Raw genomic sequence first — 21,025 nt, forward strand, 5'->3', positions numbered from 1 at the left:
GAATTCGAGCTCGGCTTGGCGACGGATTAACAATAATCCAGTGCCTACCACGACATGATTAGCCGCACAACAAGCTGGCTCCCGATGATTTCCTGTAAAGATAGGAGCAAATAGGCAAGAAGAACAATTTGTGGCCTTGCATAGCTTGTCGTCAACCCCATGGATAGTTAACCTAGTGCAAAGTCCATACCCGTGAGGTAGTTCCGACAAAATATACGACGTCCTGCTGCTAACTAGATCATGCCGTGGCCTTGCGGTGACCTCGTTACTCTTGTTTGATGAGTACGTTACCAGCTCAATATATCCGTTCGCAGATTATTCAGGATGGTCGCGGCATCCCTTTGGATGTTGGATAACGTGGGCGGCACTTCCATTCCCTATTTCCTTTCTCCTAGGCTGTCCATTAAGCACCACAAAGCCAAGGCGCCTAACAACCAGGATGAAAACAGTTGTCAACTTGGACATCAACGGCAGACATTACACCAGACTCGTTTTAACATGATTTTCCACTATATACATACCTAAGGATGCCAAACCTGCGTGCTGCTCATACCAACTCATTGGTTTGTTTGTTGACCTGGTTAAACCAGTTGTTGGCGATCTATAATATCTCCATGTTGACATTGTCTTTCCTTCCTATCATCCCTATACCTCTACTATTCTTTTCGTCTCTATACGCTTGGCGCAGAACTACAATTGATACAGATATCGAGCACAGTGGACGACCATTCGTGCGTGGTACCTCAACAACGAGTATACGCTTAATACGGACGAATACCTTTACTCCAAGTATTCCTTAATTGTCAAGTTTGGCCGCATTAATTAGCCTTTACAAACCGGTAACCATTTTACACTATATCTCAAAGAGCAGAGCCCTTCAGTGTACATCCATGGGTCACATGGAAACGTCCCTACGGGGACAAACAGGCTTCTGTGGAAAACAAGCTTCCATGGGAATGGTTTGTGGATTTTTCTAAAGATCAGTTCCTTCCGCAGCTGAAGGAAAACTAGTGAGATAAGCTCAGCGACAGTGAGTGACTTAGCCTTGTTTTTGATCTTCATATATGTCCATGGCGAAGCTCGCTTAAAGCTGTTTCTCGGACCAGTCGTTCCCATTTCTAACTATGGCTTTACTGCAATATCTGCTCATCACAATAATAGCGTGACGTCCAGCCTGAGAGATAATTTACCTTGCACACCTAGAAATTTAAACGGAAATATCAATACTGGAGCTCAATGAATCAGGTCCTCACAGGATACGTAGGTTATGAGGCCTTGATGCCTAACTCGACAGCCAAGCTTTAGGCACCAAGCCCCTAAACTCTTCCCACCCCTCCTCCCCCGACTGTTCGGGGGCTTGTCAACTGGTAGTAAACTGTATGATATGCTTCCCGTATAACTTTCTAGCACACAACTATGCACTTCGGTATATAATTAACCCCCTGATGTCCCAGGCTTAGTTCCAAATCCGGCGCTGGGTAATCACGCAACCTGTATAGAAAATCCTATACGGATCAAGGCTATACAAACACTGGCACACTGGATTAATAGGCAGCGGAGAAATTTCAGAAGTTTCGGCGTGAAGTATGTATAAAGTCGAACATCACTAAGCCTTCGTTTTGTCTGCGATAGTTAGACCGTATTTCTCTATCGTATTCTATACATATCCTTGTTTTCCTGCCAATTGTCTTTCCTTTTCCTCCGGCCAGTTGACTTTCTTCGTACTGTAGTATCTTGCAAAACAAGTTGGTTGCACAACATTCAGTGTGACTTTCCCAGTAACTTAGCATTCAGGGGCGCTAAGTTGGCGTTTTCAGCTTTGAAAGTGGTTTAGTCGGGCATATTATGAAACACGCTTGGAATAGTCAACTCACTCAATAAAGGTCATAGAATATTCCATTTTTCTGTGCCATGTTATGCTTTTGGAGAAAGTACGGCGTAGTTCAAAAATTCCTGGATATCTGTCCATTTATTATACCTACATAGAACACTACAAGATCTTGTAACCTGCTGTTGTGTCCTCCATCATTGCCTATGGATCTTGTCTCTGAGGAAATGTTCCCACTAGCTTTCGTCTTGTACGGCGTAATGTTGGTTGACGGAGAATATATGGAAAATCTGGGTAACAAAGGACATTTCTCCGTAGCACAATGGCTGTTGACTGATTCATGTCATGTTGGCAACATGTAGGATGCACAACCCCCCCCCCAAACTTCATATCTCTCTCTCGTTTTTATACCACAGATGCTTCACAGGCCCATCTTTCTTTACTGGCGCTTCAGAAAAGTGCCTATCAGTTGTTCCTTGCTAACTAACGCCCATCCCGATGTCCAATGACATCCATGGCCCGCCTGAGAAGAGCTCCTGGGGCGCGCCCTGCTACCAGCAGGGGAAGAAAACTTATCGCCAACAAATGCGTTTTAGTGCGCCAATCACCTCCTTTTTGATAAATAATATTTCCCCCCTGCCCTACGCACTGCTTACAGCAAAAATCCCACAAAAAGTCTCTTCTTCGAATGCCCTTCTCCTTCTGCTTCTCAAAGTAAAGACGATCCCTGCACGGGTTGCAACGCAGGTCTAGAAGGGCAGTTCATGGAGTATGGTACATGGACAGTCCCTCAGAGCAACAACTACCTCCTACTCTCGCCAGTCAAGAAATAAGGTGCCTGGCTGATCATAGACTCATAGTCCCCAGTCCGTTTAAAATTGTGTCTGATATGGGTCCACTCATCCCCAGCATATTCCACGCATATTACCAAATTCCAACGACACGGAAAAATTACTTTCGCTAGGTAGCCGCAGGAGAGGACAACGGAGCAACTTGGCAAGCTAGCACCATTCCCCATAACACCACCAGCCGCCTGAACAGACGAATTTATACGGGACAAGGCGATTATTTATGTGCAGGGCGTGCTCATCTCGCTTCTTGGAGGCCTTCCATGATGTCGTCCTTGAGTACGTGGGAAACCAAAGATTAAGGAAACGGCCGCAGTTCCTGTCAACATTGAGGCTAGATTGATATAAAGACAGCCATAATATTCGCATTCGTAGGCGCAAAGAATTAGAACTGTTTAAAGCCATGAGTAGTAGTACTATATGCGCCTACTTGCTGCGGTCAATAAAGTAAAAATTGATTATTTTATGGGAAAAAACTGAGCACAATGATCATCCGGAGAGCTGAGTCGAAGGTCAGGAGAATCTCTTAGAGCGTCGGGAAAGTATTGGTACCTAGCTCACAGCGGAGAAGTTGGTGTGGGAGAAGTACCAGGGAACCCACCGCCCCCAACACCAGCCCTAGCAGGGCGCGGGCCACTAGGCCTGATCGGGGCACGCTTGGCGCCCCTGAAGCCGACCAACTTCTTTCTTCTCCCAAACCAACGGCAGCGGACGGAAATCTCATCCTGAACATGCACAGCAGCATGGACACGCTGCCTTCACTCCCTCGACTGTGACCAAGCGGTTCTGAACTCGCCGTGCTTCTAGTCGTCCGGAGCCCGTTCAGCAGGCGAGTTCCCATGATTGCATGACAAGGGCATTTTCATGTCCCCTCAGTGCTGTGGTTCCGCTTGATTGTCCTCTTTGCTCACCCAACCCAACTGCCCATCCCAAGACGTCTGGCATCATTCGTTTGGCAGTCCCCGTACCCTTCGACGACCATTGCTTCTACCAGCCTGACTGCTTGGCAGAGTCCAATGGTCTTGGTGTTGGCATTCACTTTTGATTTTATCGACCTCACCTGTGGACGGGCGGGCTTGCAGGTCTTTTAGTGGCTCAGGAACACGGGAGAATAGATGAACCTTGGTTGGACTCCTCAAAAAAAGTTGGAGCCGCAAATCCAGGAACCAGTGCGGCCCCATCCCATCAAGGTAGCATTTTAATACACCCCCTCTTTCTTTTACTCTTGATTCTTGATCTGTAAACTGCTCTCTGCGAGCACTTTGATAACTTCGTGCCACTTCGTCAATATGCTGACATGGGAGCCTGTACTGTCGCAGCCGGATTTTTCTTCGTTCCCGTAGCAGGTCCCATTCTCATTCGTACCCTCAATGTTCCGCACGATTCGCTGTTAACGAAACCGATTTGCTGTCTTTTGCCCGGCGCGCGCACCACGTTTTTGATGACTACTTGTAGTTGTCTTTTTGCTTCTTACCTCTTCTAACCTGCCATCTCTACCATCCTCATCTTCCATCGCTGACTCGGTCTTTTTCAATCTAATCTACCTTTATGTCAAGACGCTTTCTTTTTCTATCTCATTATGGCATTCCTGTTTAAGTCGAAAAAAAGCCAGGCTGCGAATAACAGCTTGCCCCCGGCCGCCAGAACTATTCATACATCCGAAGGCACGGCACAAGGTTCCTCATCGGCACCACCCAACGGCGTCAGAGATGGTGGGCCGGTTCAGTCTCCCAGTTATGGGAGCGCGGACAACTCGTTGAACTCTCTGAGCGGTACAGTTAGTCCAGATCAATCTAGGACACGCAGAGATAGAGCAGATTCGGAGCCCCAGGTACATCCCATCTCTTCAAGCAGATTTCTGTTGCTCATTCGATTGTGTCCTTGCTCTTACGTAAGGACAGGCTAATAACCATGCACTGCTCAGGGTCCACGAACACAGGTTCCAAATGGAAATAACGCACCGTCACCCGTTCCGAACCCGGCCCTGTTTCCATGGTCGCAACGACGAATGAACTTCCCTCAAAATTCCCGCCCTTTTCCTCGATATGGCGCCGCAGTGAATGGAGTAGCTTCAAAGGATGGCGATATTTATATGATGGGCGGGTTGGTGGATGGTACTACTGCGAAGGGGGACTTATGGATGGTAGAAAGTAACGGAGGAAACTTGTCATGCTTCCCTATCAATCCTGTGACTGAAGGACCTGGTCCTAGAGTTGGACATGCAAGTTTATTAGTTGGAAACGCATTTATTGTGTTCGGGGGGGACACAAAAACGGATGACAATGATACATTGGACGACACATTATATTTATTAAATACTTGTAAGTTTCTCCTCCACCTGTTTTTATTACCTTACTGTGTTGGATTTCCAGATCACTCATCGTTATTCCAGCATCTCGACAATGGTCTCGTGCTGTCCCTCCCGGACCTCGACCCGCTGGCAGATACGGCCATACATTGAATATATTAGGCTCAAAGATCTATATTTTCGGTGGCCAAGTGGATGGCTTTTTCTTCAATGATCTAGTTGCCTTTGATCTCAATGCTCTCCAGAATCCGTCGAATAAATGGGAATTTTTAATCCGCAATAGCCATGATGGTGGGCCACCTCCGGGTAAAATCCCACCAGCTCGAACGAACCACACTATCGTCAGCTTCAACGATAAGCTTTACTTGTGAGTCCCTCTACCTACAACATAAATTTTTCAAGTATTAGATCTAATTTTTGCAGGTTCGGTGGAACGAACGGGCTGCAATGGTTTAATGACGTCTGGTGCTACGACCCCAGGACGAATCTTTGGGCACAACTTGATTATGTTGGGTTCGTACCAGCAGCGAGAGAAGGGCATGCTGCAGCCCTCATTAATGACGTTATGTATATCTTTTCCGGACGCACTGAAGAAGGCGCAGATTTGTCAGATCTAGCCGCGTTCCGTATCACAACTAGACGATGGTTTTCCTTCCAAAACATGGGACCATCGCCTTCTCCTCGCTCTGGTCATAGTATGACCTCATTCGGCAAACAAATCATAGTCCTTGGGGGCGAGCCGAGCACCGCGCCCCGTGATCCGGAAGAGCTCAGCCTCGTGTATGTCTTGGACACTGCGAAAATTCGATATCCTGCCGAGCCCAGCCCAACTTCTCCCACCGGCAACGCCTCCCGCAAGCTAGGCCAGGCGGACCGTCCGAGCGCATCCGGCCGTACATCACGCGAAGCCCATAATTCAACACCTGATTTGCATGGCCGCCGTGGACCGTCATCGGGTAGAGAGAGCGCAACTGCTGGTAGGCCTGATGTGTCAAGCCCTGGCCCTGGGGGCACAGGGTCTCGTTTACCCCGAGCATCAATCGCGCAAGCACCAGCAGGACCACCGCCTCCCGGACAAGCGCCAACTCCAACACCCAGGGCTCCTAATATTAACACCCAGAGTGGACGAAGCAAACCACACAAGGGAGGCGAACGAGGAATGACACCTATTGACAATCTAAGAACTGTCGGGAATGAAAAGGACAGACAGTCACCTGTGATGCGCGAAATGATGACAAATTCTCGGCCAGGACGCGAGCAGAGCCCCGTTTCTGGTGGGCGCCAGCAATCCTCACGACTTTCTGCTCGAGCTATGGAAGCTGGAGAAGCCGCTCCACTAGTGACACCAGCTCGACAACGTTCCTTACGACAAAAACATCATAACTCTATTGATAGTGTTGATGACTCCATCCTGGGTAAGGGCCCCGGCAGCGCCGATGGGTCTGAGCAAAGAATATATAGGAATTCCAGAAACTTCAACGATGAGCCTCGCTCCCCTCGACTGACTCCACATCAAGAAGCTCTTATTAAAGACCTCGAAGCAGCAAAAGCCAGGAATGCTTGGTATGCTTCAGAGTTAGCAATGGCCCGCAAAGCAGGATATACGCTCAACCCAGCAAACGCTTCTCCTCTTGACCAGCGATCTATAGATATTTTCAAGGAAGAAGACCGTCCTCTGATTGAAGCCTTCATTTCCATGCGAGCAGAACTGGCGAAAATGCAAGCCGCTGTTGATCGTCAAGCTGCAATTGCATCCAAGCGAGTGGCTGAGGTGGAACATCAGCGGGATGCAGCTATTAGCGAGGCTGCTTATGCCCAAGCTAAACTTGCGGCTCAAGGGGGCAGCCGAAGAGGAACACCACAATCGGATCGCAACGGTCGCGACGTTGATGAAACAAACCCTGACCGGTCCGCAGAAATAAGTCGACGACTAGCTCTTGCCCTTGCATCTCAAGCGGAATTGAAGGCGAAGACTGAAACTCTGATGTCCGAGCTTCAAGACGAGAGGAGAGCAAAAGAGTTGGCCGAAGAACTTCATGAGGTAACGAGTAAAAGATTGTCAGAAATGGAATCTCAAAACAACAACCTGGAATTGGAAAGTCTGCGGACTGAGCTCCATCACCTGCAGTCTGCATTCAGAGAAGAAGCAGCACTCCGATCCGAGGCGGAAAGTGCTCTGAAGCTGACCCAGATTGATAAAAGCGAACTATCTCAAAAAGTTGATGATCTCAATAGCCGTCTAGAAAACCATGGCACCGATGTCGGATCTCTTCGTGAAGCGGTCAACGCTTCCTCGGCCAAAGCTGAGCTGTTGGAAAGACAGCTGGAGGAGGAGCGGGATCACCGCGAAGGTTTGGAAAGGAAGCTTCTGCAGCTTAGAGCGGAACATGAGGAAAGGACCACTGAGCTCGAGAATACAGCCCGCCGGTTGAGAGATGCTGAAGAATTGGCAGAAACACATGCTAGGGAAGCAGAGAGCCACAGAGCAGCATTCTTGGCTGGTTTAGATCGTGCCTCTTCACGTGATTCCGAATCTACAGCTAAATCACTTGCTGAGCAAAGAGTTGCTGCTCTGAAGGAGCAAGTTGACCGGGCAAATGAGCTGGTGAAAACAAATCACCAAGCAGCAAACGAAGCTTCCGAGAAACTTCGACGAGCGGAAGAACGTATTGCAGGATTAGAGCAGTATCAGGAACAAGCTAGTCGAGAGGGTCTGCAGCTCCGTAGGCAACTCCAGACTGCTCTGAAAGAGAGCCAAGCGCTTAGTAACGAAAACCGGGAAGTGAAGGCACAGCTCGAGAACCATCAACGCGACGCCAATGCGTTGGCCATACAACATGGCGCATTGAAAGAGCTGCTTGGCGAACGTGGCATAACGGCTGACAACAGGCGATCGCCATTACTGGATTCACCAGGTTCTCGTTTCGGAACTCCTGAACACAATCGCCTCCGTGAATTAGAGCAACAACTTCAGTCAAGCATAAAGGCGCATGAAGAAACGAAGCTATCCTTCGAGTCGAGAGAACAAGAGGCTGATCGTGCATACAATGAGAAGCTTGAGCAACTTGAAAACGATTATCAATCAGCCGTTCATTATGTAAAGGGAACAGAGAAAATGCTCAAGCGAATGAAGGACGAGCTTTCCAAATACAAATCACAAAATTCTAAGCTACAGACTGAGTTGGAAACTGCGCTTCAAAAAACTAATTCAACATCCTCCCCATCTCCAGAAGCGTCTGCCCAATGGGAGACCGAGCGGCTCGATTTGCAAAAATCTCTGTCGGACCTACAGGAGAGGACTTCGACTTCCATTGCTAACCTCGAAGCTCAACTCGCAAAACTTCGAGAGGACCTCACAGCTACACAAGCAGAAAGAGATCAAAGCCTCTCGGAACAGGACAACATCAAACGCGAATTATTGAGCATCACGGAAAAGAGCCGCGAGGATCTGGAGCAGCTTAAAAGCGAGAATGCCCTTCTTGAAAGCCGGGCGCTGGATGCCGAGCAAAAGATCTCAATGCTCCTCGACCAAGTCGAATCGTCAGTGACAAATTACCGACGACAATCCCAACAAGTGCTTTCCCATCCCAATGGCTTGAGCCGTACAATCAGCAACGCATCCAGCAATAATACGATCGGTGCCCGACCAAGGGCTGATAGCAATGTTTCCCAAGATGACTCCTTCCTTGACCACCGCAGTTCTTTCGCACTAGATTCTCTTGCTAGCGAGCTTGACGCTCTCCGAAGCCACTGGGAAAGCACAAACCGGAACTACCGTTTGAGTACCCAGTTCGACTTTGACCGTACGCCCACCAAGGAAACATATGGCGAGAGTGGATTAAGCGATAATTTGGCTAGTTGGCGGAAACGGTTGGATGAAGAGGAACGATCGTCGACTCCCGTTAAAGCTCCTACATCAGCCGCCTTGGCTCCTCCTGCTGCGCCTGCACAACCGACGATAGGTAATATGATTTGACCTGTTTAATAGCACATTCGATGCAAATGGCTATCTTTTCCACGTGGGTCTACAATGGGTGTACAAATCTGGGTGCTTTCTTTTCTTTTGTTCGTTGGTTAGAAGATATGGTTTGTCTGGAGGAAGAGCGGCCACAGGCCTTGATGGTCTCCGCTCTTTGATATTCCCCCCGCTCTCTTTTTTCTTTTTTTTTTTTACTTGACTTTGTTTTCAATTGCTTGTTTTGCCTGTTTTTTTTTTTTTTTTTTTTTTTTAAAAAAAATCTTCCTCCCTTTCCCGTCTTAACCAATTTCCCTAACTGTCGAATAATATCCTATTAACCATTACTCTAGTTTATTATTCCTATGCAGTTCTGACATTCATTGTTATTGACTTAACTTTATTCTCCTCTTCTCTTCCATATTTTTTTGCTACCATGGCACTTGATACCTGGTTTTTTAAGCTTAATGCTACCCTTATTTTCTTTTCCTTCTAACATGCCTTCCCTTCCGCCTTTTCGCTTCCACTTCATTGTCTTGTGATATTTTCCATCTCCGTTAATTTATATCTGCTTTGTGTTTTGCAAGTGAGACAAGGGGAAGAAGCCTTAGGGTATACATATTCATATACTTTTACTCTATTTGAAACCTTCATTTTCACTATTTTGCCCCTCGCCCCAAATTTTGTTACCTGGCCATTCCTCTATATGGCCGTGGTTTCAGGAATGCGTTCCTTTTCATCCTTCCCTCTCTTCATCATTTTTTGCCATGGTTCTTTTGATGCAGCCTAGTTGCCTTTCTTCTTTTCCGGGCCTGGGTCTGAAATTTTTTTTTCATCCTCATTCTTTCATTTCTATTGTTTTTACTTATTTGTTCTAGCAGATATCGCTAGATCTTTCCGTGTCATTGTCCTTTTTCTTTTCTTTTCTTTCGTTTTTTTGTTCGTCGTGCCTTCCACTATCTGATTTGATATCCCTCACTACTTTTTAACTTTTGTTCGAGATAGTTCTCTGTTCGTTATATATATATACCATTTATATGTATGTTTACCTACTTGTTTGGCAGCTGATGATATCATTGTTTTTAATTTCATTTGGGTTTACAAAGTACTCTAATGATAGGTTCTGGTCTTCTTTTTGGTCTTTGTATAAAATACCCATTTTGGGAAATCCCCGATCGCTCGTAGGCTGGCTTTTGTTGATGTACCAACGAAGGGAAGAAGAAATTGGGAAATAAGCTAGGTAAGTTATAACAAGCTGTATTCACAATTCATGTGTCCCTGGTAGGATATAGTAGGATAGGAAATTTGATAGATTATTAGCAAGTTAACTTCATTATCTCGGGAAATACTTGACTTTTCGTCTCGTAAAGTAGTATAGGCAACCGCATCTATAACTCTGCATCCACTCAATTCGTTTCTTGAATCGCCCTATATCTATCAACTGATCCCTTCGCCAAGAATTGATCAGGTACAATCCTATTCACGTTTCTTTTCTCGTCCACGCTGCCCCAAGCACCGCCACCAGGAGTGTGCACGACGATCCTGTCGCCTTTACTCATCGCCACGGTTGCCTTTGCTCCAAGGCTAACCACCATTTCATCACCTGTTGCTTTATCACGCCTAACCCACAAATTCTTCCCTGATTCACCGGGGCCTCCACCCTGAAGGCCGTAGGGCTGATGACTCCTGCGCTCGGACAATATCGAACACTGGATAGGAATGAGGAACTCAATATCGCGTACCACACCGTCGCCACCAGGATGTGAGCCCCGACCCCCCGACCCTTTTCGGAGGGAGAATTCCCGGAGGAGACATGGATAGCGCTTCTCGAAGACTTCTGGATCGGTGATGCGTGTGTTAGTCATGTGCGTGTGCACGCCGCTCTGTCCATCCCACGTTGGCCCCGCTCCGCTGCCGCCGGCAATTGTTTCGTAGTACCCAAATCCATTGACATGTTCCGCGTTTGCTGTCTTGCCACCCGTTCCAAAAGTGAGGTTATTGCAACAGCCTTGCGATGCGGCACAGGCGTTGAACGCCTTCAAGACGACATCCGTGATTCGCTGCGATGTAAGCACGTTTCCTCCAACAACGCCAGCGCCCTTGGACGGTGACAGCAGCGTTCGGGGAGGAATTCGGATGTCGATGGGGTTCAAACATCCCTGGTTCAGAGGGATATCGGATTTCACTAACGAACGCAGGCAGTATATAATTGCCGAATGGGTGATGGCTGGTGGAGCGTTCGTATTGCCGAAAACCTCACAACCCGTTCCTGCAAAATCAAACACGGCTTCCCCCTTCTCGCCATCGATCGTAATCTTCAGGGCAATCGGTGTTCCATCGTCCATACGGTCAACGGCTTCAAGCGTGGAGCCCAATGTTCTGGCGGTGGTTTTGAGAAGTTCTCGCACGGCGATTTCGGCCGTACTTTGGATTGCGTACATATATGTATGCACACGCTCTAGTCCACATTCCTTGATTAACCCATTGATAAGTGATATGCCCTTTTGGTTGGCGGCAACCTGTGCCCGGAGATCGGATAAATTATCCTGGAGACATCGGGTACCAGAGCAACCAGGGTACTGCGCCGGCTCCTTCAATAACAACTCTATCATCCGTTCTTCATTGAAGAGTCCTCCGGTAACTAATTTTTCAGCTTCGATGGAGGCCCCTTCTTGCCATAGCTCCGTGCTTGTTGGGGGCATGGAACCAGGAAGACACCCTCCGATATCTGCATGATGGCCACGGGATGCGACGTAAAACACAATTTCGCCATTCTCGAAAACGGGGGTGATGACCGTAATATCAGGCAAATGGGTCCCGCCGCAGGTCGGATGGTTAGAGATCAGAACGTCACCATCCTCCAGCTTGCCCTCCCAGTATTTGTGCTGGTATCGGACTGCAAATTGCATCGAACCCAAATGTACAGGGACGTGAGGTGCGTTAGCCACGAGGCCTCCATCGGGTGAAAACAGTGCACACGAAAAGTCAAGACGTTCTTTGATGTTGGTCGAAACAGAAGTCTTCTGCAGTGTTCGACCCATCTGCTCAGCAATGGACATGAACCGGTTACCGAATATTGATAGTTGGATGGGACTAATACTAGCAGTGCTTGTCGACGCGGTTGCTAACCCATCGAGCGCGGGCGCTTTCTTCTTGAGGTCGATCACCACGCAACTTCCCAGAATGCTTGCCATTGCTCCAGGGACGAGGACTATCGTTTGCGTCTGGTCGATGATCATAGCAGGGCCTTGAATGCGCGAGCCCTCCGAGAGTTCTTCTAGTTTAAGCACGGGAGTCGCGACCCGTCCGTACTCTGCGCCGAAATAGACAATTGCCCTCTCATTGATGTCCGTTGCTGAAACTTCGTTGAAAGTAGTTTTCTTCATCTGGTTGCGAGACAGTTAGCAAAGGAGATTACTTCGGCCGAGTGTATCTACCAGATACTCACCTGGGCGTATGGGCTGCTCTCCTTCTGCCGCGAAGACGATGCAATGCTCCGAACCCGGATATCATCGACAAGAATCCGTTTATCAGGCGAAAGGAAACCAAATTCGAATTTATGCCGTTTGTTGAACTCAGCACCGAAATCCCAGTTATCGCCTTTTAGAATCATAAGCGCCGTGCTGGTACCTTCATATCGCATATTCAGATACATTTCATGCCTGATATTATTGCGTGAAAATCCTTGACTTTCCAGCTCAGCTATGGAAGTTTTAGCCAACTCCTCCAATTTGGAACGAAACTCTTGTTCAGTCGACTGGCTAAAAACTTCTGAGGCTGGTTGCGTCGCATCGTGCACTACATCTGCGAGGGCCATCCCATAAGCTGACAAGATTGAAGAGTATTTGTGGATGATAACACGGGAGATTCCGAGAACAGATGCAACAGAACAAGCATGCTGGCCACCAGCACCACCGAAACAAGAGAGATGATGAACAGATGTGTCGTATCCACGAGCCTCTGTCAATGCGCGAATTGGCCGCGACATAGATTCGTTAGCAACTGAGAGGAATCCCAGGGCCACTTCCTCCGGCGTAAATTCGTTCCACCCTTTTGAGCGCTGTTCACTGTTAATTTTTTCTGTTAATTCTGTGAACTTTTGGTGAGTGATTTCCACGTCAAGAGGCTCATTTTCGTTTGGCCCGAAAATCTTTGGAAAATATTCCGGCAGTAATCGACCTAAGAAAAGATTGGCATCAGTTACGGTTAGGGGTCCCCCTTTTCGGTAACAAGCTGGCCCTGGATGTGCGGAGGCCGACTCTGGTCCCACGACAAAAAGACCATTCCTCCAGAAAAGGATCGAGCCACCCCCGGCCGCAACGGTGTTGATGTCTAGTTGTGGGGATTGAATGGAAATTCCGGCAATTGTGGTTTCGAAGACGTGGTCGTAGACTCCCGAGTACCGGGATACTAAAATGAAGTCGTCTTAGAAAGAAATTGGATAATTGGGAATTACAAAAGTAGTAGGGCCAACACATACCATCTGTACTTGTGCCACCCATATCAAATCCTATGACAGGAACTTGCTCGTCGTCATCCCAGGAAGTCTCTGCATATCCGACCACACCACCCGCTGGTCCGGACAAGATAGCCTTCAGACCGCTAAATTTTCGGAAGTCCACCAATCCGCCATCCGACTGCATGAACTCGCACCGCGTGCTTCCAGACGCAAGTCCTCCGATAAAATTTGATGATATCGAGTCGACATACTCTTTAATTATCGGGGTTAAATATGCGTCCGCTGTGGCACTCATACCGCGAGGCACTGCCTTTATCATGGGCTGCAGTTCCGAAGATATAGCCACAGAAAATCCCATCTCACTAGCTGCTTGCCCAATTAACTTCTCATGTTCTGGAAATGTATATGAATGAAGCAACATCACGGCTATCGACCGATATCCTTCATCCCATAACAACTGTAGGTCAGATCTGACTTTTTTCATATCCGGCTTGACAAGGATATGGATATACTCTCCAGTAATTCCTCTGACGACATCTTCCGCTTCCTCTATCGGCTGAGGATCGGGATCTTCCGCATATCCTTTCAGGGTTACTCTCTCGTCAACCTCAATAACCTTCTCATATAACACCCCAGGCTTGGCGACCGAAAGGTCGAAAATATTTGGCCGAGATTGGTTCCCGATGACCAAAAGGTCTTTAAATCCTTTCGAAATGAGCAGTGCGGATCGCGCTCCCTTTCTTTCTAGCAATGCATTGGTCGCGACGGTCGTGCCCATCCGAAGCGATTCGATAGGTGCAAGATCCAGTTGCTGCCCACGGGGTATCTTTTTGCCTGTGGCGATCTCGAGAATGCGTCTGATTCCTTCCGTTGGGGCATCTTTGTAATTTGATGGATCGACAGAGAGAAGTTTGAGGATAATATCACTACGTCCAGGGATTGACGCATGGACGTCAGTGAACGTCCCGCCTCGATCTATTGAGATTCTGACTCTGGGGGGCTGTTGCTGGGATGACATGACCGACTGGCTGTCCAGGAGGACGGGGGCTTAAATTCTACCCAAAGGTGTCAAGGAGGGGATTATACCGGCTGTATTCTTGATGATAACTGTAGGAAATTGGAAGTGCTGGCGATGAGTCTGGAACCGAGAAAATCATCGACTATTTATATAGAAAGGGCATCCAAAACGGCTTGGCAATTATAGATCATTAGAAATCATCAGATCCTCATCACAGTCTGGATCCAGGGCCGACCACGCTCTGCGAGAAAATGGAAATGCCCCTTCCATCGCCATTTTATGTCGTCCGAGTGAGATCGGGAAGATATACCGATCTGATAAGATAAGCTCCACTGTCCCAGGCAATATTAAACTTTGTCAGTGCGTTAGCGTTCCTTTATCGACCGAGAAAGCCTCAGGACGGAGAGATCTTCCCGAACGCCCTAATCCTCCCAGCTACTCCAGGGTTTAATAAACTGGCAACTTACATGTAGTTTGTACAGGGATGGCAAACTAGAGTTTTGAACACCTTAAGATCAGGAGACTATATTTCAGTTAGGATCGGAAGGATTTGAGCTACGCAGTAGTCAAGATGCAACGGCCCGAAAAATTTCTCCATCTAAATTTACACGACGGAGATAAAACAGAGGACAAAATGCATAACATAAATAAGGTAAAATTTGGATAGCTTAAATAGTACAGCATAGCTGGAGTCAGTTGAATATACTATTAATCACATCACCAGGTTGCGAGAATATCAACACCCAACAGTGAGCTCCGAAGTCCATCCAGAAATACATTTGGCGAAAATACCATCAACAACCCCACCCCCCACCCCCCCTGTGATAGCAGGAGACACAAGGAAACTCGAAACTCTCCTAGCCTGTTGCTTTCTGCGATAGACAATTGGGTCCTTGAAAAAGCCCACTTCTCACGAAATCTCGTGATGTACAAAGTCTCCGGTGTCCGTGACAAGTGAATAAGCAGGGTCCGTCGATGGGGCAAAGAACTTGAATTTATCAACACCGAAAATCCAAGGATACCCCGAAGGTAGGACAGCATGACACGAGTCAGAAATATATCAACGCTTGCCAGGCGGGTCTTTTCCTCCACTTGGAACCATTTCAGGCATCATCTCCTAATCACTCTCAACATTAATCCTTTTGGGGGTTTGGATTGGCTCGTCCCTTCCACTACCAGCGTAGCGCTGGTGGTGATCAGGCTCTCTTGCCCTAATAAATCGCATCTCATAAATAGTTAGGGAGTCATAAGCTATTCTTTCGCTACGAGGGGGATTCAAGCGAGCAAACAGGAGTCAAAACAGCGCGTAGAAACTCATGTTATAATAACCACCAAAGCCTATTAGCAGAAGAATTTAAAGAAAACGGGAAGTATGTTCCCGGAGGACAAGGCAACATGGGTAACACCACCCGCGAAGCTGGCAAAATAACCTAGGGTTGCCCTATGATGGAAATTTGCGAACCATGTCGGGGGGCAATACCGACGACGCTGTCATAAGTTGATAGCTCTAAACTCCCCACCCCACTGCCCCGGTGATACTCTCATTTCCAGCCCAATAACGAGCCACGCTATCGATTGCGATTGGGCATAGCCATAGTAGAGGCTCGTTTCGAGAGCCGCAGGAACATCGTTCCGATGTTCGGTTGAGTGGCATGCCCTAGCGTAACGGAAGATACGCGGTATACCCATTATAATTCAAGACTCCTGTTATGTGGTTAGTTGGACTCCAGAAAAATCTTCACAAATAGTGCAGGGCTCGAAAGGCAGACCTTGCCGGCATTGAAACCCTTTGGAGCATATTATCGGGACTGAGATACCGGCCTCCTAGTTTATGGGTACTTGGGCAAGCTGCTGCTGGTAGGGCCCATATTTCGTAATGGCAACCAGGTGGCACCATTGTCACCTCCGAAATTGTCACTATGGAAATAGTCTAGATGGATTCAGTATAGTGTGGGAACCTAAGGTGCTGTGATCCTTACATATCCGTTCAAGAACAAGGAACTACATAGCATTGCATGAGCAATTGTGGGCAAGGCTCAGTTATGAATAGAGAAACGTAACTCAAGAGTGGCCGAACAAAAGGGTAGGCTAGTGAGGTATAGGCTGTCATCGCCTCTGACTGCATACAGCCTTGGGGAAAATATGAAGAAAAAAACGCCTACGAAGTTGTGGCTTTTCGTCTAGTAGTTGCGGCTCAGATGCAGTCGCCCCAGCAAGCTCAGAAGCCAGTTGACAAACCAACCCTGGTAGACCATGCACCAATTCAACATATTAATTAAGCGGTATTAAGAAATATATTGATAAGTCATTATTTCATATTCAATATAGAGCTCTATTGTCAAGTACAAAATTGAAAATAGCTGAACAGAAAGCCCTGTCTATTCAAAATCAGCAGTTCTCTGCATTCAGTACATATCTGTATATCAAGTTGAGATGACCTTTGAATATTAATTATTCTGTAAGGCCTATATAATATAAGCAATACATCACTTCTATCAATCAATACTACAGGTAGACTACCTCTCTACTATTAGCTTATAAGATCAATGTCGCCCCGCATTGAACCCACCATATCTCTATATATTCAAGTTCCCATCGCCGAGATTAAGAGTGTCAGTCCAAAGAAAGTCATGAAGGCGTCTAATCCAAGCTTATGGGTTTTATGTCAATGAATCGGTATTGTGGCTAGATGTATTTCCATTGAGAAATATCATTTTCTTGGAAATGGGAGGCTTTTTGTCATGTTGATCATTCTTCGGACACCCTTTAAAAAGGGGAAATCACATCTCAAAACAACTAGAAATTCACTGTGCCAATCAAAAATTGGTCGTAAAAGTTTGCCTGACCCTAATTAGCGTAAGAAAAATAGATCGATTCGGACTCTAGAGCCACCAAACCCCACCCCCGCCAAGCAGCCCTTTACTCCCTTGCAAAATAAATATAAAATGGAGGTCATCATCTCCAACAGCTCCAATATATTCTCTGGCAATGTGCCCCTAGAGATTATATTCAGATATGTCACGTTTTATGCTCTCGAGACCTATTAATTTGGACCGTCCTCGCCGCGCTCCCATAGCGTAGGTGTAGTTGCTTCTAATCCTCTTGTTTCTCTGCATGTTACTTATCCTTGTCATAGATGCAATTATTGTAGAAAACGCAAGACGAAATGCCTCGGTGGAAATGGCAGGTTGGCTTGCAGAGCCTGCTCAGTCGCAGGTCGGACATGCACTTACCCGGATGCCCAGAGGACTGTCCGAGTCCCTGAAGCGTGAGATATTGGATTCTCCTAGTATTATCCGCTGAAGGATTTGCATCTTTATTCTGACAGTCAGTAGATATCTTGTCCAGCTGGAAACTCGGCTTAAAGAGTACGAGAAAGGCCACAATAATGGCGCAGGGCGTCAGGAATCTTTAGATGTGACCCCCCTTGAATATCAACATCAACAGGACCCTCCTGCAACTACTCTCTCTGGCAATTCTGAGCCACCTACGACCACGAATGAAGATGACATTGATGGCAACCCGCTCACTGAAAAGATAGCTCACCTGGTCCTCAGTCCTGAGGGGGATAAACGTTCGTTTTTTATCTCTCTTCCTCTCTCTCCCTCCTTTTTACTATTCCTAAAAGGCCAGAGGCTTAAATTTAAAATAGGTTATATTGGCAATTCTTCATCCGCTAGCCTAGGGAAGAAGTTTCTTGATTTCGTCAGGTCATTTAAAACGGGGCTCGATATCGGAGAAGATTTCATAACTCCAGCGTATAACAGCTGTTCTAACTTCTCTATTCGTGCGAATGCGCATCAGGCCAAACCATTCACTACTTCGCTTCCACCTTTTCCGTTTGCGAAACGGCTCTATGCGGCACAGTATTCCTACATTGGCACAATTTTCTCGTTCACTTCACCAGAAACATTCGAGAAGAATATTCGTGAAATGTATGATCGAGAGGTTGATTTTACGAACAAGAGCGACTGTCTACGATATTGTCAGATTTTCATAATTCTTGCCTTCGGCCAAATGTACTCCATCAATCAATGGACAAGCTATGATGGGCCCCCTGGGTTTGAGTACTTTCAGCAAGCTATGAACCTCCTTCCTGCTATACACGAGCAGCCTTCGGTGACTTTTGTTGAAGTTCTCTCTTTGGTTGGATATTTCTTTCAGAATTTGAACCGTAGAGATGATGCATTTCTACATGTAATTTCTGCAAATTCCCCTTTTAAGCAATATGGGAACATCCTGTTAATGTATTTGATAGACAGGATTGGCGCTGCGAATGGCCGTATTACTAGGTTTACACCAAGAAGTCTCTGATGACACCTTAGACGACCATGCTCGTGAGCATCGTCGACGACTTTGGTGGTCTGTTTACAGTCTGGATAGGTATTTATGCGACAGAAATTCTCAAGCATACTTCTGCTGATAATGGCGTAGGATTCTCTGCGTGAAGTCAGGGAATTCACTCACGATCGCGGATGAGGATATCGGCGTTTTTCCCCCTTCCCGTCTAGTATGTGGTTCCCGCAGCACACGACTCACAAGTCTCTACTTACGTCCTAATAAATTACAGTCTGATGAACCAGATCTAGGCCCGGCCGCTGTCCTTTTTCATTACACTGAATTATCTAGGATTCTAGGTAGAATCATGAAAAGTGAGCTGCACGTCAATGCTGGTATGAGACTTGATGCTAAGTCAACACGCAGACGTATATCGCACACCACGCACCACCGCCTACAATCTCGTGAGCTCGGTACAGTCTATCCTTGCAGAATTAACCCAGTGGCAGTCAAATCTACCCCATGCGTTACAGTGTGATTTTACAAAGTTGGATTCTGGAATATCACGCCAATGCGTGTCGATGTTTTTGCATTACTCACAATGTATCAATATGACAGTACGCCCTTTAGTCTTCAATGTTGTTCGAATTTGTCTTCAGAATCACGAAAAGACGGGAGAATGGCCGGATTGGAAAGAAGGCCTGCAACAGAGCACAGTATTAGCTGTGGAAACGTGCGTCGCTGCAGCTCGGAATAGCGCAGCGGTAATGGCCACTGCTGCGAAACAAAACCTCATAGGTGCTTTCCACTATATCTGTCTTCCTTAATCTCTGTTTTATCCTTGTCCCTTATACTCTGACTACGAACGACTGACGCAAAACCTAGCAACATACGGCTATATGGACGGCGAACATGCATTCTCCGCCGCAATAATCCTCGTTATGATCAACATTGCTTTCCCATACAACTTGCGAGACCGCGCAGCGATGGTCCTTGCCCTTGACGTGCTCAACGGCATGGCAGAGAAGGGTAATTTGCACATTCGATCCCTCCATCGTCTCCTGCTCAGCCTCTATCACACCGTGATCCCATCACCTACGGAATCTGGCGATAAGCCTGCGTCTGCAGCCCCGGAGCACGAGCATATGTCCCCCCCGCCAGCTGACCTGGCACCGCCAGAAACTTCGCCTACCGAGCATCGGCCCGAATCCCAGCCGATCCAACTTCCCCATGTATCAGTAGATGACCCGCTTGCTGCATTTCTAGCTGCGCAGCAGTCAACATCTCCTATTCCTATGTCTGGTGATAGCGGCTTCATTGTTCCGGAGGAGCTTCTCTCCTTTGAGAACCCAATGGGTGATGCGATTTTGTGGGAGGAGGGATATGGGACTTTTGATGTCGGCATGGATTTTGATTGGGCACAATGGAATTCTTGACCTGATTGAGATGATTTTTATGATTATGATTTATGGTCTTCATTTCCTTTGGATATACATACATACTGTTTGCATACGGTTCGCTCTCTAGTTTCTTATAATTGGTTCCATGATCATGTCCTATATATTTTTATCTATATACTGCAGCTACCTCCCACGTCGTTACTACCATTGGAATCTGGGGTGTTTGGTTGCTTCTCTAATCTTTCCAATACATCTACGCTCCCTGTTAATAACAAGCATCCATTACTTTATAAAGGTAACGAAACTTTCAAGTCCCCAGCCCCTCATCGATTCGATGAAGGTTTCTCAGCAATGTCAGCTCATCCGAATGGCCCATTAAACAAACAGCCTTCAAAATCATAGACCTGGATTCAATGGCCCTTTAGCCAGTCAGTATTCGTGGTCGCCCCTCAACCGACAGCAACTCGGGATCAACATCAACCTCAGAATGAACGAATTTACGGTATATGTACGACACGCCCTGACCTCAAGTTGGGCACGCAGGCCGACGACCAGTGATGTCATTGAATCCAATCACTCACTTTCACCCCCAAATATACATACATGCAATGTATATTTAATCTTAAGCCCAACAACACGCCGCACACGCAGTTTTGCCTGCCCACATTTCACTCAGCCGCAACAGCTCGAGACTACGTCAAGATCGGAACACTGTAATGCCAGGTGGAAGAGTTCTAGCTTGAGTCATAGAACATTGGGCAGCAGTGCAGCAGCGAAGGAAGCTTTCAAAGAGTAAAAAAAAATTGGCAAATCAAAATTTAGTAATACGGCGCATCCCTTCATTGGTTGTTTCAAGAGGGGGAAATTTATACAAACACATTAGATTTCTGGAAAATTGAGTCGTTTGCGGTTCGAATAATACATTATTAGC

The 21,025-nt window shown here is 47.0% G+C and overlaps 3 protein-coding genes across 3 annotated transcripts; 2 read left to right on the plus strand and 1 right to left on the minus strand.

Annotated features, from left to right (window-relative positions):
• Positions 1-4,255: 4,255 nt before the first annotated feature.
• Positions 4,256-9,121, plus strand: HCBG_02597 (kelch-domain-containing protein; the record flags this gene model as incomplete). The annotated part of the gene is made up of 5 exons (XM_045429646.1): positions 4,256-4,507; positions 4,601-4,779; positions 5,049-5,351; positions 5,408-8,946; positions 8,973-9,121. 5 exons carry the CDS (start codon positions 4,256-4,258, stop codon positions 9,119-9,121), a joined length of 4,422 nt encoding a protein of 1,473 aa, XP_045289541.1.
• A 1,136-nt stretch (positions 9,122-10,257) lies between these two features.
• Positions 10,258-14,416, minus strand: HCBG_02598 (5-oxoprolinase; the record flags this gene model as incomplete). The annotated part of the gene is made up of 3 exons (XM_045429647.1): positions 10,258-12,325; positions 12,388-13,349; positions 13,420-14,416. 3 exons carry the CDS (start codon positions 14,414-14,416, stop codon positions 10,346-10,348), a joined length of 3,939 nt encoding a protein of 1,312 aa, XP_045289542.1.
• Positions 14,417-17,431: 3,015 nt separating this feature from the next.
• On the plus strand, positions 17,432-20,130 carry HCBG_02599 (uncharacterized protein; the record flags this gene model as incomplete). The annotated part of the gene is made up of 9 exons (XM_045429648.1): positions 17,432-17,493; positions 17,568-17,603; positions 17,752-17,990; positions 18,069-18,535; positions 18,675-18,799; positions 18,851-18,926; positions 18,987-19,089; positions 19,121-19,492; positions 19,580-20,130. The coding sequence occupies 9 exons, from the start codon at positions 17,432-17,434 to the stop codon at positions 20,128-20,130; spliced, it is 2,031 nt and encodes a 676-aa protein (XP_045289543.1).
• Positions 20,131-21,025: the final 895 nt, after the last annotated feature.

This window comes from Histoplasma capsulatum (assembly GCF_000150115.1).
Source record: "Histoplasma capsulatum G186AR genomic scaffold supercont2.3, whole genome shotgun sequence".
NCBI classification, from domain to species: domain Eukaryota; kingdom Fungi; phylum Ascomycota; class Eurotiomycetes; order Onygenales; family Ajellomycetaceae; genus Histoplasma; species Histoplasma capsulatum.